The sequence below is a fragment of the Chlamydotis macqueenii genome, chromosome 4 (assembly GCF_036417535.1).
Source record: "Chlamydotis macqueenii isolate bChlMac1 chromosome 4, bChlMac1.mat, whole genome shotgun sequence".
NCBI lineage: Eukaryota > Metazoa > Chordata > Aves > Otidiformes > Otididae > Chlamydotis > Chlamydotis macqueenii.
In genome coordinates this window covers 69809737-69823669 of record NC_141559.1, presented here as the reverse complement: position 1 = coordinate 69823669, position 13933 = coordinate 69809737, and the positions used below count along the sequence as shown (strand labels likewise).

The following is a 13933-nucleotide window of genomic DNA, read 5'->3' as shown; positions in this document are numbered from 1 at the left end:
TAAGTATTGGAACTCTTGAACTTAGGGCATCTTTGGCATGTAAATATTATCATTATTATTAACGTGGGTGTCATTTATTGTCCAGCACCATCATAGCTACCACACAGCTAGTTGTGCAACCCCTAGGACAAGGTATTGTACAAACACGCCATCCCTGCACAAGGCATACACATCCAGTATGACATACTGCCTGTGGGCCCCTTTGAACTCTAGGGTATGACTCATATGAGCTTCTGCTTTAGGTCTAGGGTATGACTCATGTGAGCTTCTGCTTTAGGATGTCCCCCGGAAGAGGAGGACGACAGAGGTGGTGATCCGGTGATCCTCTGATCCTACAGAGGATGCTCTGAGGTCCAGTAACAGTGACCCAATGGTTCATGCACTACTTCTTTTTCTACAGAGACAAGCCATATTGGGTGGGGGGAACACATGTCCTACTTAGTGATAGGCAAGATAGTGGTATCAAATAGCATTATACATCTAGAAGTATTCCAAGTATTGACATTATTGCTCTGGTATTCACAATTCCACACTGATGCCCTATGCTGCCCTTTATGACCTGCTGCAGGTGAAATTGACGCAATTCTGCCTTCTTGTACTCCTCCACCTCCTGGTCATATACCCTGGTAGCATTTTTCCTTCCCCAGTAAAAAGCTGGTGAATATGGTGTGCATAGTCTGGGATTGTAGGAAGGCACCAGCGAAGGTGGGGCTATACTAAGGTGGGAAGCCTTTCATCTGGGCCAAAACCTCATAGGTCCAGATGGCTCCTGCAGAGATCACATTAGCAAGGAAATGAGATAATAATAAATGTAGAAAAAAAAAAATACTGCCCCACCTTACACAAAAGCCCCTGAATTTCTCTTTTCTAAAACTTTAATAAGAGCACAATGGTATTATATTCCTGCTATTTTTGGCATCTGCCTCATGTAAGATTTGACATTATTACAACCAGAAACTTACCCTCCTTGTTGTATATTCTGGGTCAGCAATGGATCATGTAGGCACAGCCCAGCACCTTTCCAATCAATCCACTAGGCTACAGCTAAATTCTAAAAGTGACATTTAACTGGAATCTAAACTGGAGTTGAATCTTAAATTCTGGTCTTCCAAACTAGAAACAAATGAACAAAAGAGAAAGAAAAGATGCAATTCAGAAAATATTTTATTGAGTACAATACCATTTCATTGTAGGCTTTTGTCAAAGGTCTACCTTATAAAACACCACCAACCTCTCTGAGGTTGAATACGGCTTGGGCAGGTGCACAAGGAGCACAAGAGAAAGGGGCAGCATCTGCAAATTTTCATGCAAGCAGCATAATATGGGATATTTGCATCCAGACAGTACCTTGTCATAGTGCCCAAGTTTGCACCATCTCACCAGAGAAAAAAAAAAATCAATGAATCTACATTTAAATTGTATAAAGGACTGTAACAACCAGTTAGAAGTTCAAAATTACAGGGTGTTGCCACTGCACATTCAATGGCTAAACTCAAGATCATAAAATGAAAATTAGGAGCTTGGAATGAAAGTACCATAGTAAGCCTTGTGTGGAAACAGGACTAATTATCTCTAATTCCAGAAATTGATGGCTAACAAGTCATCATAACTACTGTACACAAGGAAAGCGGTAATTTTTACCAACATACTAACATCTAACATCAATTTTTAGCAGATGGAAGACCATAAAAGTTCCTGGAATTGGGATTAATCCCACATCACACAAGTTTAATCAAGATTTAGCATCATGGTTCTTGGAAGGAGATTAAATGAACAGTAGTCCACAGGCAATTTTCAGTTGCATGAAGCATCTACTCAGCTCATAGAAAATAGACTTAAATGGGGTACAAGTGTGGTAATATTTGTATGAATGAAGTTGCTGCTTATTGGAATGTAGATCAACTAATTTTTCTGGTGTAAGTGTTCATCTTCAGTGATGGCAAAGCATAAGTGTGTGCTATAAAATGCAGGAACAATCATAAACAACCTTGAAAAAGTCCCTGTATTGCTTAAATTCTTCTCTCAACCCTCCTTCTTTATGAATTATATATACATTCAGAGACCGTAGGAAGTTTTCAGGTTGACTATATTTCTGCAGCTAACTCTGGATTTTATGAGCTGGTTCCCACAGAATCTTAAAAAATCTGCCATGAAACCTGCACTGTACTGCCAAAGAATTTGAGGAGCACTTGTTATAACTTGTTACAACAGTAAAGACAAAGGTAAGTACAGCAGTTAATAAGTCATATTACACACAGACTTCCATTGTCCTTTGGGTGTGCGTGTCCCAACATGTATAAGTACCACCACTCTATCAGGAAATAATTTTGTAAAGTAGGATGGAACAATTTGCGAACTACACCAATATTTTCCAATGAAAAAAATTTTAAACCTTTTTAACTAATGTTAAAGCAAGAAAAGTAGAAATGTAAAGTTTAGTATATTCATTAGCAATTAGAGGAGAAAGTCCAGGATAGTCCAGAAAGGCCAAAGTATGCAAATAATTCTGAAGGGTTCTGTTGAAATGAATTTCTTATTTATTAAAAAGACAACACATTCTCAAGAAAGCATCTTCTGCAGTGAAATAATTTAGTTTCTTCATATAGACACATCATACACAATGTTAACAACCATGAAAAACAATACAAAATGCTTTCAAATTTAACAAGTAGAAAAATATAACTAGTATATATGGCAATTGTGAATCTAATACTGTACAGAAGTATTTATGGATTTTACAAATAAATTATAGCTTAAATGCCCTTTTAAAATTTCTAAATGTACACTGGAACAGAGGTTCTGAAGCTTACCACTAACTTGCCACAAATGAGTGCCAGTCAAATGTTCTGCCCACAAGCTCAAAAAATTTCTTGTTGGGTTCATGGAAATATTCATGCAGCTTCTCCAGTAACCAGGTATCTACTTGTGGGTGTGCTCGTCCTTTTGACTCATGTAAACAACGCTCTCTACCACTGTCCCTTAGGCAGTAGAAGCCTTTAGTTTTATTGAAATAAAAGTTTGAAGCATTTATCTGTGGCGATAACTTCAAAAATCTTTCTACCTTCTCTATTTCTGGGAAGGGATCTTTGATTAGTTTATCACCATCTACAATATGGATATGATCAAGAGGAAAATACTTCAGCCAGTTTTGCATGTGAATGTAGTATAAGCTTCTGTTTATTGCCTTGTAGTCCACATTGAGTTCACCATCTTTAACCAGGAATTGTTCAATGGATGGATACGGCTTGTGCTTCTGCATGTGATTATAGAACACTTGGGTGTAATCTGACAGTACTCTCTCACTTGGGTCTCTTAAAATAAGGAGTAGTCTCATTGACTGGTTCATGTTATAAACTCTTTCAGGCACTTTAGGTGATGTGAAATATGCTGGAGTTTTTTCCACGGTGATCTGATGGGGATAAGAGAATGGCATTTGATTAATATACCACTGCAATCCATTTCTGTAATGATCTTCCCAGTCAAAGAAGTGAACTTCACTTTCTGCTGCTGCAATATCTGGATGGAGACTCAACATCTCCAACAAAGCTCTTGTTCCACCTTTTCTCACTCCAATAATGACAGTCTGTGGCAGCTGCTGGCATGATCCATTAGAATGAATGTTTTCCTTGAAGTCATTTTTATGAGACATTTTCTTTAAAAGCTCTCTCTGAACAGTCTGAGAAGAAGTCTCAGCCTTCAAATTTATAGCCGGTCTGGAAGGCACTATCTGAGGTTGAACAATAAGCAACACAGCTCCCAGCAGAAAAGCTGCCATGACAGAAGTTCTTAGTCTGGTTTCACTCAAGCAGGTAATGGGGCATAGACTGATTTCCACTGAGAACAACCTTTAAAAGTTGTTTTTGTTTTGCTGAGCAAACATGTATTTCTCAAACAGAAACTTTGCTGAAAGAGGGAAAAGAAAAAAAGCACATTATTTTATACTCAGTCATATCACTACTAAAGCCACACTGCAAGTGTATTTTTTTTTGCTTTTCACAACTGAACAAACTTCTTTGGCTCTCCCAGGTCACATAGATCATTTAGTATAATTAAATTCTTTAAAAGACAGGCACATACAATAATGTCGTGAAAAAATTATTTCCAGTTATCAGAAGACACAAACATTCTGGATCTTTCTCTTGCACCCAAGATTCATCCGGAGTATTATTTTTTCAAATCTGATTTCATTGGAGTTGAACCACAATCACAAGATAATTAAGTGGGTTTTTTTTTTCCATCTGCAAGAATATCTTTATCTTCAAAATAATACATAAAAAGGAAAAGGTGTGGACTGGACAAGAGCAACATTCCTAAAAGCTGAGGGTCTTGTAGGAAGTCTGAGAATTATAATTCCCACAAGGGCCATGTGACAGCAACCTTGGAAGTAAAGCTTCCTGGGAAAAAGGCTCACACAATATAGATATTGCTGCCCAACCACAGGAAGGTAACGTTCTCCTCGGAAGAAGTTCGGAAGAGCTCTAAGTAGCAGACCAAGGAAAAGTTGATTTTTTTCATGTCATTTTTAAGTGAAGTTTCTTAGGATAGAGTTAAGTGGTATGTACTCTGGCCCTGCAAAAAGGTAAGATAATGAAACATAGACTACACTATGACTTCATCTACACACAAACAAACAAAAAAGCTGTGGTTCCAGTCATGATGCTAAGGAAAGAAGATACACAATGGATACCTCTGAAGGTTATTTCAAGAGTTAGGCAGCAAGCTGCTGTGATGTAAAGAACTAACTTTATCAAAAGACTACTAAATATCACCACTGAACTCCATTTAAAAGTCCAGGTGGTTTTAGTGCAACGTTTGAAATCAAATCTTAACAGCCTCACACATAGCATAGCTGTTAGATTTTCACATTATGAGCAGGCTTTGTATATAAGCCCCTAAATTAAGATGCCTTCCAAATCCTTTATAACCTCAGTGGAGGGCTGGTGTAAGTATGATTTTGGTATTGTCTAACTCCATTTAGAAGTGGAAGCCACAATGGCAGAGCACTTGACAGCTTTGCCTTAGTAGGCTACTGTAATTATTAATTTAAGCTTGGAACAGTGCGTGCTGTACTGGCTAACAAGGGCTGAAATACAAAATTACATATGAACAACCTGAGGAAATGTTAGGGCTAGGTTTTGGAAATTCTCCAGAGAATCTGAAAAGAAACTAATGACTTTTCCACAATAAACTAAGTCCCAGAGTGACAAGGACTAATGATGTGTTTCTAAGTGATCTAGAAAGTTCTGTTTGATAGCTTTGCATTTACAGAGGTCAGGACTCCATCCTGAATGGAGCAACTCTGCTTCCTGATGTTTGCTACTGCTTTTATACTTTCCCTTTTTCTAATCACCTTTAAAGGCCTACAAGGCAGTGATATTGTTGGGAAGCAGAAATCAAGGCTGGGAGGAGAGGGAAGCAAAGTGCCACGATAGATGTGAAGTCAAAAGAGTGTGTGCTTCCCTGTATGCCCACAGGCTTTGAGCTCAGGGGCATGCCCTGTCCTGGGCAGAAGGTCACGCCCTGGGCTGTTCCGTGATGTTTGATGTGAGCCAACTTTGAAGAGGAATTTGTTGTTCTTCCATTTTTAGTCACTGTTAAGTTCTATCAGGCTGGAAGAGCTCCATTTTGGCTGTCGTCATTAATCTTCTGCTCTCTTTCCCTGTCCTCACTATTCCTTCTAATCTCTCTCAGCTTAATCTACTTCAGTTTTAACAGGAAACAATCTTAATTATTAGCCCCACACTGAAGATGTTAGTGGGGGGACACTGGGTGACAGACAATTCAATATAGATGGATGTCCCCACTGAGCTGTGCTGCCACTGTATTCAGCGTATGAGCAAACTGTACGGCACCCATCAGACTGGATCACTGACTGATGGGCAGCTCAGTCTGTAAGAGCAACAAAACATCAACTCTTGCTGAATTTTAAGGTCACAGATTAAAGGAATAGCCATTTATTTCAGAGTGTATTTTAAGAGTTCCTAGCTCCATAAATAGTAAGCCTGAATTGCTGTCTTAACACCTTACTGGAAAAGCATAATAGGATTCAGTGAGGAACAGGTTGAACTTTTGTTGAAAGGAGTTCAGTTAAAGCCTAATGGTAGGAACCCTTATTTCTTAGCACAGCGTATTTCAGTCTGACTACTAATAGCCAAGTTCTGCAATAGGCTGGCTGTCTCTGGAAAGATTAACTTTTAGCTGCTGGTCTCATACTAGTGACAACACACTACTGGGATTTTTTTTTTAAATGAACTATATATAAAAATTCATTAGGACTGTTTTTTTTAATTGATAGTTTTCATACTACTCAGTTGCCTGCTTTTTTTTTTTTGTTCAGGCCTTCCTGTGGTGGATTATAGCATAGGAATGTTTGGGGGAAATGGAAGAAACACCAAGGTGTCTCAGCTGTAGCTCCACTCTTGTTTTGGCTGGCATTGCTTTTGAAATCAGACTTGTGGGATATTACAGGTGTGGTACCAAGGGCCTCACCTCAGATAGACAGATTTTTGAGCCTCAGTGTCTTCCCATTCTTGACTACAGTATTTTTCAGGGGATAGCTTTCTATAAGCAAACAAAAGAAACTGTTTTCTGTTGCAACATGAGACCTCAGAATAACATGACTGTATCTTCTGTTTCAGACAGAATCTCATTGTTCCTCCCCAACTATTTGTGCAAGCGTGCATCTTCTTGCACTGCAGAACACTGCTACAGTATCCATAGCATTTACTGTCTTTATGCACACCAAACGAACCACATCGCAATCATGCCATTCAAAATACCTATATGCTATTGTTGTTTAACTTGCAAGCAATCTTTGTCTGCTTTTTCTTTCCATTCTCTTTTGTTCCTCTCAAACTGTATAGGTTTCATATCTGGATCAATTATTTTGCTGTCTTAGACTAACCCAATACAATGGACACAAGTGTGCCGCTACATTCAGCGCAAAACATGTTGCGTGAGCAAAGTGGTGTCCAGGAAGAAAATGGCATATAAATTGGTTGTCATTCAGCTTTCCTCTCTTATGTCCTCTTTAATGCTTTGTGAAGATCTGCAGTTTGGTGGCTAGAATTACAGCAGTTTATATATAATGATGCAAATGTGTATTTCATAGCTTTATAATTTGTGGGTCCGAAAAACTGTTTCAACAATAATAAGCATGCACTGAAGAGTTTATAGCAACCACTCTGCCAACTGACTTTTCTGCTTTAAGAATTCTCTTCACTGCCTCCACAAGTCATGCAGAGCACACATGACTTCACTCAGTGACTTTGTATTCCAGATTAGTACAAAAATTTAACTGACAGTCATTACTATTGAATTTGGTACAAGTAAATGAGCAAGTTGGTAAAAGAAACACAGTTTATGTTAAATGGTGCTTTGAAGATTATACCAAGACTTTTCAAAAAGTCTGATTGCTTTTGCTTAATCTTTTCTTCAGCTTTCTCCAATTAATTAGCAAAATGTGCCATAGTGTTTATTCAACAAGATTCAATGTCAACATTGCCAATCAAATCGGCTTTCATGATTAAAACCTCTTCAAAACTAATAGTAACTTGGAAATAAACGAAGCTTTTCTCAGTAAATGCAGTATGAGGGCTACAGCTACTATATTTCATCAACTTTCAAGCATATTACAGTGCTCTTTGAAACATGTGTCACTATTTTATGACTTCTGACTATCTCTTACCACGTTACCAAGATATTTTAATGCCCCAGTATGTTTATCCTCACTCAACGCCATGGTCTAAACTACCTAGACTATATATCTTTTGTAGTTTAATTATCATTAACAAAATAGGGCAGTTTTTGCCTGGACTGATAACTTCATTTCTGCTGGGAGTGAGATGGGGGTGGATTTAGCTCTGAACTTTCATGAGAGCCTTTGAGTCAGCTGCCAAAGCAGGTAGGAGGGAACACAAGGAGTGTCTGTAGGGCAGTCAGTAAGCTTGATGTAGAGTCTACTGTAAAACCTGATGGGGATACTTCACAAAAAAAACCCTCAGTGTGTTGCTGTGAGGTTTACAAGAGCTAATGGGACACAGTTACTGCCAGGACAGTGACTGGGACAGGGATGACTACATCCTTTCCATGAACATGCAGGTGACTCCACCTTCATTCTCAGCTGTGTTTTTATGGTACTCTAGGGACTGAGGATGAACACATGAAGTTCCAGATGTTCTCACTTTCTCTCCTTGCAGAGCTGAAGCTCTTCACTGGAGACATCTTTGCCCATGCATCTCAAAAAGCCCAGTCTAGCCTGAATGAAAACCATAGATCAGTTCCTAAACTTTGTCTCTAGAGGGAGATTAGAGCTGAAAAATCTGAGGGAGATATTCTGTTCTCATAAAGTATATTTAGTTTTGCAGATGTGATAGAACCTCAGGATATCTTATGGATTATATTTTCCTTTCTGCATATTTGCACTCAATACTGCAAAATGTAAGACTAAGAGTGCTGATTAAAACTGTGTGTGCAGTACAACCCACACATCTGCACGCTGGCTTCTTATCTTGGGAAAAAAAAAATCCACAACTGAACGAAACAACTCAAACAACTTTCTAAACTGATGAAAAATCAGTCATCTGAACATTTGTATTCAGTGATGCATTAAAAAAATGAACTAGATCAATTGTACTGTACTAGAAATTATTCAAGAACTCATTGATATGAACAGTATATATATCCATCCTCTAAGAATAGATAGTGTCTGCCATTGGATATATTAGTTGCTTTTATAAGCTTTTTCTAGTGACACTTTGTATCCAGTTAGCATAAAATTCTCTAGTACACCCATCACTTAAAGCTCAGTTAAGAGCAGGAAAGGAATAAGGTTTTTTTTTTTTTTTAAAAAAAACCCCATCTAATCTACTTTATGAAGCATTTTTTGCCTTAGAAATGTATTCTGCATTTTGCTATTTTTAACTATTAAACTGTCTCACAATGCCCTTTTCATGAAGAATGCTTCTCACACTTCCCCCGACACTGTTGTTAACCACGTTTTAGCAGAAGTTCTAAAAAAACACGTACCAATGAAGTGCTCAACTTCTAGTTTCCAGTAATTAACTACAAGTAATTGCTACAGAGACAAGTGTATTAAATTAATTAGAACTATATACTACTGAAGCCATAGAGCAATAGGGGCATAAACTACTGATCACCTCATGATATATATATAAAAAACCATCTGCGCGTTTAGAGGGGAGGTGAAAGCATAAGTAACTGTATGGACCCATATTACGCTGCCTAAATGATATTGTCTAGGTACATTTCCCAAATATATATTAAAAAATGCTGCACAGTCAGTAGAGATTATAGTCAGCATATTAAGAAATCAAATTGTAATTTCAGTGCTGTTAAGACACTATATTGTCTATCAGCTCTGAGACTTCAGAAATATACTTTTAAAAGTCTCTAAATTTTGATTAGACAAACTTAACAAGCCGAAAAAAGCTGACTTAGTAGGAAGTATTTTTAGCTGAAGTCTGCTATATTTCTGCACCTGCTGTGATAAATACAGTTTATACAAATTAGCTAGGTCACCAGTTCATGACTTCTAAAGGAGTTCAGCTCTGGTGTGAGCAATAAAGTAGCAAATTTATAATAAACTGTAGTTATATATAACATGCACTCTTTTCTTAAGGTCAGAAGGGACCACTGCAATCTTTCATGCCAAGAGATCATAAAATTTTTTTTAGAAGAGAGAATACCCTAGATTCCAGAGAATCTCATGCAGGTAAAAATAAAATGGGACATTACAGGAGAATAAAAATAAACTTGAAAAGCTCAGGATGCACAGAAATTTTTGTACTGAATGACAATATGGAATCCCCTTACCACCTTCTAGCAATTTTTTCATACCTGTCAGGACTCATTTCTTTTTCATAAAGAGAAAGGGCATACTGTACCACTGCCTTCTCTATCGCCCTGTAAACCCAAGTGTTCAATTCAAAATCCAGAAGTTACTCCCCACCCCACTTCCCAAGCAAAATGGGTCACATTCTAATTAGGAAGTAGGAATCTACTGCACAGTTAATAGAGTTGCTTCCTAATTCATCTGAGCTGTCCCCAAGAAAACAACCTGTATAAAGGATGGCTCACTGCTGTCTTGCTCCCTTTTTGTACAAAGGCTCACCTTAAATGGATGTATTGAAAAAGGGAACACAACAGATTAAGCAATTTCATTCTTATTTCCTCTGCCAAGCAATTTCTTACCACTCTCTATAGCTGTGTGCCCTGTTTCAAATACCAGTAAGACATTTAAAATAACAATAAAACAAACAAAAAAACCCCCAAGCCTCCAAATAATCTTATAGCTCATATTCCAAGCTGATTTCTGTGTCTTCCACCCTCCTGCGTTCAGAGTAATACTGGAGCAGCGTGCATACTGGTGAGGTCGTCACAGTATTAGACTTTGCTAAACCAATCAACTTACTAAGTGAAGCACTACATGCTGACCTGGAGGGAACCCTCATGCTCTGGAGTGAGAGCTGAGATGACCCAGCAGGATCTTCCATTCTGGACTGCCCAGCTATAATTTCAGTTTTCTTTTTCTAATTATCAAAACTTTTAATGGAAATCCATCAGCTTTGACATTTTTTTTTTGGCTCTGCTACCTTCTTGGCTCCAGGTGGCATTTCTGGAGGAGGGAAGGGAGAGATCCTATGCTAGTCAACAGACTAACAAAAACATTTCTGGTTTCCTCTAATGGAAAGCAGAGGAGTTATATGTATCTACACATGCATGTCTTCTTGCGTATTGGAAAACTGTTTTCCACCCACACTGTGATGTCTGTAGAAGCATATGGCTAATTCAGAATAAGCAAGGTAGTATCCTGACAAGGAGGGGACAAGACTGGAGCCTGGCAATGCTGGGGTCAGAATTTGCTCTGTCAAATTAGTGCCTCTTCATTGCAGCAGCTGGCTTTGCTTCAGATGCATAAACTTGCCGCTGACCTACCTAATATCAAAACCGCCTGCATTTTCCAAAATGCAAAAAAAAAAAAAAAAAAAAAAAAGAAAGAAAGAATGGGTACTGAAAGGGTGGATGTGCAAGAGAGCTAAAGCTGATGTTGGTAACGATGCTCTTACTGATAGGTGCTCATTTCTACTGATAGGTGCTCATTTCCAAGCAATGTGGGAAACGCACTTGATCAAGAGTGCAAGAAACGCTGGCAGGTGTAAATTGTAATAGTTATTATGTTTATGTATATAAGTATCTATTTACATATTAAGTTTGAGCCACACTGAATTGAGCCTGTTCTAATGAAGCGTTCCACTCCCCATAGACATTGCAGAGAATCTCAGTGGGAGTGGGCAACGAATGGGTCTCTCCTGCCAGAAGGATGATCCCTGCAGACACTACATCCCTATGCCATTCAAGCCTGGTATTCAAAAGACTTCCCAGATATATTTTTTTCCTTCGCAGTATTCAGAGAGGAACAGTCTTGGAACAGGGAAAGCCCTCAACCTACTCCCCTAACAGAGATAGAAAGGAGAGTTTTAATTCCCAGTCAACTGAGGTGATTGAATTGCCTGTACTTAGCTGGGTGCCTTTTCCTGATCTTTTCGGTGGCTAGGAGACTAGACCAAAGCAGAACTCTTCCAGCTGGAGACTGCCACCCCCTTCCTCCCAGCATCCTTTTACCCCCAAAAGATTTGGAACGTCTTAGACCCTTATCCCCGAAAAACACCCCGAGAACTGCAGTAACCCAGCCTTCCCTGCACTATTATAGGGATCCAGCCCTTCAGAACAGAAGTGAGCTCGAGCTAAGTCTCTGTGCTCCCCTGCCAGTCCCCACGGACCGCTTTGCCCTCCGGCCCCCACGCCGCTTTGCCAGATTCCAGCTCGGCACGCTGCACCCAGCCGGCTCGGGCGCTCGGCGTGGGAGCGGGGCAGGGATGCTCAGAGGAGCTGTCACAAGTTGTTCCGCTCTCAGGTTGGAGCCCTGCCATTCCACCGTGACACGTCCTTGTCACAAGCGAAACAAGGAGGTAAAGAAACAGAGTGCCCAGGGGCCAAGCCAGGTGCTGCCGACCGGTTGTTTTTTTTTCCTCCCCTCCTTCCTTGTCTTTTCCCCCGCGCTGCCGCGCGTCCCCCCGGGGCTGGGGGCGGCAGGTTTCGCACGACCGGTCGGCCGCGGCCGGTCGCGCTCCTCAGCCCCGGGGCGTCGCGGAGCGGCGCTCGGCCGCCGCGGGCGCTCGGCTCCCACCTGCCGGCAGCAGGTGCCGGGCGGGCGGCAGCTCCGGCTGCCAGCGCCTGGGCACCCCCGAAGGTAAGATCCCCTCCGCGATCGCCCCGACACCCGCTTCCACCCCAAACTTCCCGCGCACAGCACCCGCCGCTCCCGCGCCTCACTCACCGCCGGGGCGCGGGGCCGTGGGGCAGCGCCCGCCCCGCTGTTCCATGAGAGCCGGAGCCGGGGGAAGCGCGGCGGGTAGCGGGGGAGCGCCCGCTGCCGCCCGCCTCGCCCGCCTGGAAGCGGCGCAACCGGTACCCGGCGCCAGCTCGTTTGTACGGCCCCGCCCCGCCCCGGGGCGCGTCACGGCGAGGCCCCGCCCCCGCCCCCGCCCCCCCCCCCGCAGCGGCTGGCGTCCTGCGGGGTGAGAGGAGCGGGGAAAGGGCGGGGGGTGCGAGCCGCGCCGCTGCGGGGGGGTGCGCATGCAGGGACACCCCCGCCCCGTGCTCAAAAGCACTAATTTACACCAATGCCTGGGGACGGAAATTGCTGTCTGCGGAAAACAGCCTCCCGCCCCGCCGCCCCGCGTCGATCGCCTCCTTCCAGTACCTGCAAAAATATCACCCCTGCCAGGCCGTACCAGTAACAGACCGATAGCGCTTGCCGCTGTGTTTACCTCTTCGTGTTTACGTTTTCTGGACTTTGCAAGGTGGCTTTGATTTATTTATTGTTTGGTTCTTCCCCTGAAATGCTTTTTGTTCAGCCGGAAGAATTTAAAGCAGGATGGATGTCGAGAACGACAGAAATTCTGCCTCCTAAGAGCAGTGGGAAAAAGGCTTTCTGGGGATTTAAGTCATAGCGTTAATTTATTGAAATAGGTCTGGTTTTGCCAAGAACTGATCTATAAGTTGTTTTGGATTTTTTTTTCCAAGGTAAAATGTATTAAAACCAGTATTAACATATTGCCTCTTAATCCATTGTTTCAAAACAGCCAAACCCTCTTGAAATCTACCGGGAGTAAAAAGCAACCCCAAACAACTCAAAAAAAAAAAAATAGAAAAAGCGGCTGGTGGGGGAACTAATTTCTTGGTTGATTTGGGTCATTTAGCTCCACTCCTGTCCGGGGGGCTTCGTGCAGTCTGACAGACCGGGAAGAGGTGGGGTAGCGCTGAAGGTGGATTAGCACCGCGTGTGCGCGGGAACCAGCACCCTTTGCCTGCAGAGGTGACTTGCTCCAGCCTACATCAGCACTCCCCTGACCGGGGCTGGGTGGCAGCCAGGAGCCTCTCTGTAGCTGAGGGTCTGTTTAAGACTTCCTGAATTTTTTCTTAGTTTTCCTGTTCCAAACTTTTACTGCTTTTCTTTAGTTTTACTACTGTAGCTTTGCTTGGAAAGAATAGCTGCTTGTTCATCAGCTTGCTCTGAGAAGTGCCGTTCTGCAATGGCACATGAATATATTGATTTAGGGTGTGATACTTAAATTTCCATCTACGCTGGTGGAGCTGTTTGCACAAGCACTGGAGGACCTGCTTCCCACTGTACATATACACCAGCCAGTTTTTTTCCATCCTTCTACTAGAAACTGTTGCTGTAGCTGCCGTGTGGGGATTGGGAGGTTGGCATGAGCCAGACCTAAGCACCTGAGAGCGGTCTCTTTAAATAAACAGCGGATGAGAAAGGCTTAAATCACCTCTCCAGTTTTTGACAGGATGCTGGTTAATATTCCTGCTGAAAGTGGACTAATGAGAGATTTGCAGG

The 13933-nt window shown here is 41.7% G+C and overlaps 1 protein-coding gene across 1 annotated transcript; it reads right to left on the bottom strand.

Moving 5' to 3' along the window:
• Positions 1-1146: 1146 nt before the first annotated feature.
• On the bottom strand, positions 1147-12485 carry HS3ST1 (heparan sulfate-glucosamine 3-sulfotransferase 1). The gene is made up of 2 exons (XM_086746851.1): positions 12359-12485; positions 1147-3903 (listed from the first exon to the last, which is right to left on the bottom strand). The coding sequence occupies exon 2, from the start codon at positions 3773-3775 to the stop codon at positions 2813-2815; it is 963 nt and encodes a 320-aa protein (XP_086602977.1). The 5' UTR covers positions 3776-3903; positions 12359-12485; the 3' UTR covers positions 1147-2812.
• Between the last annotated feature and the right edge of the window lie 1448 nt (positions 12486-13933).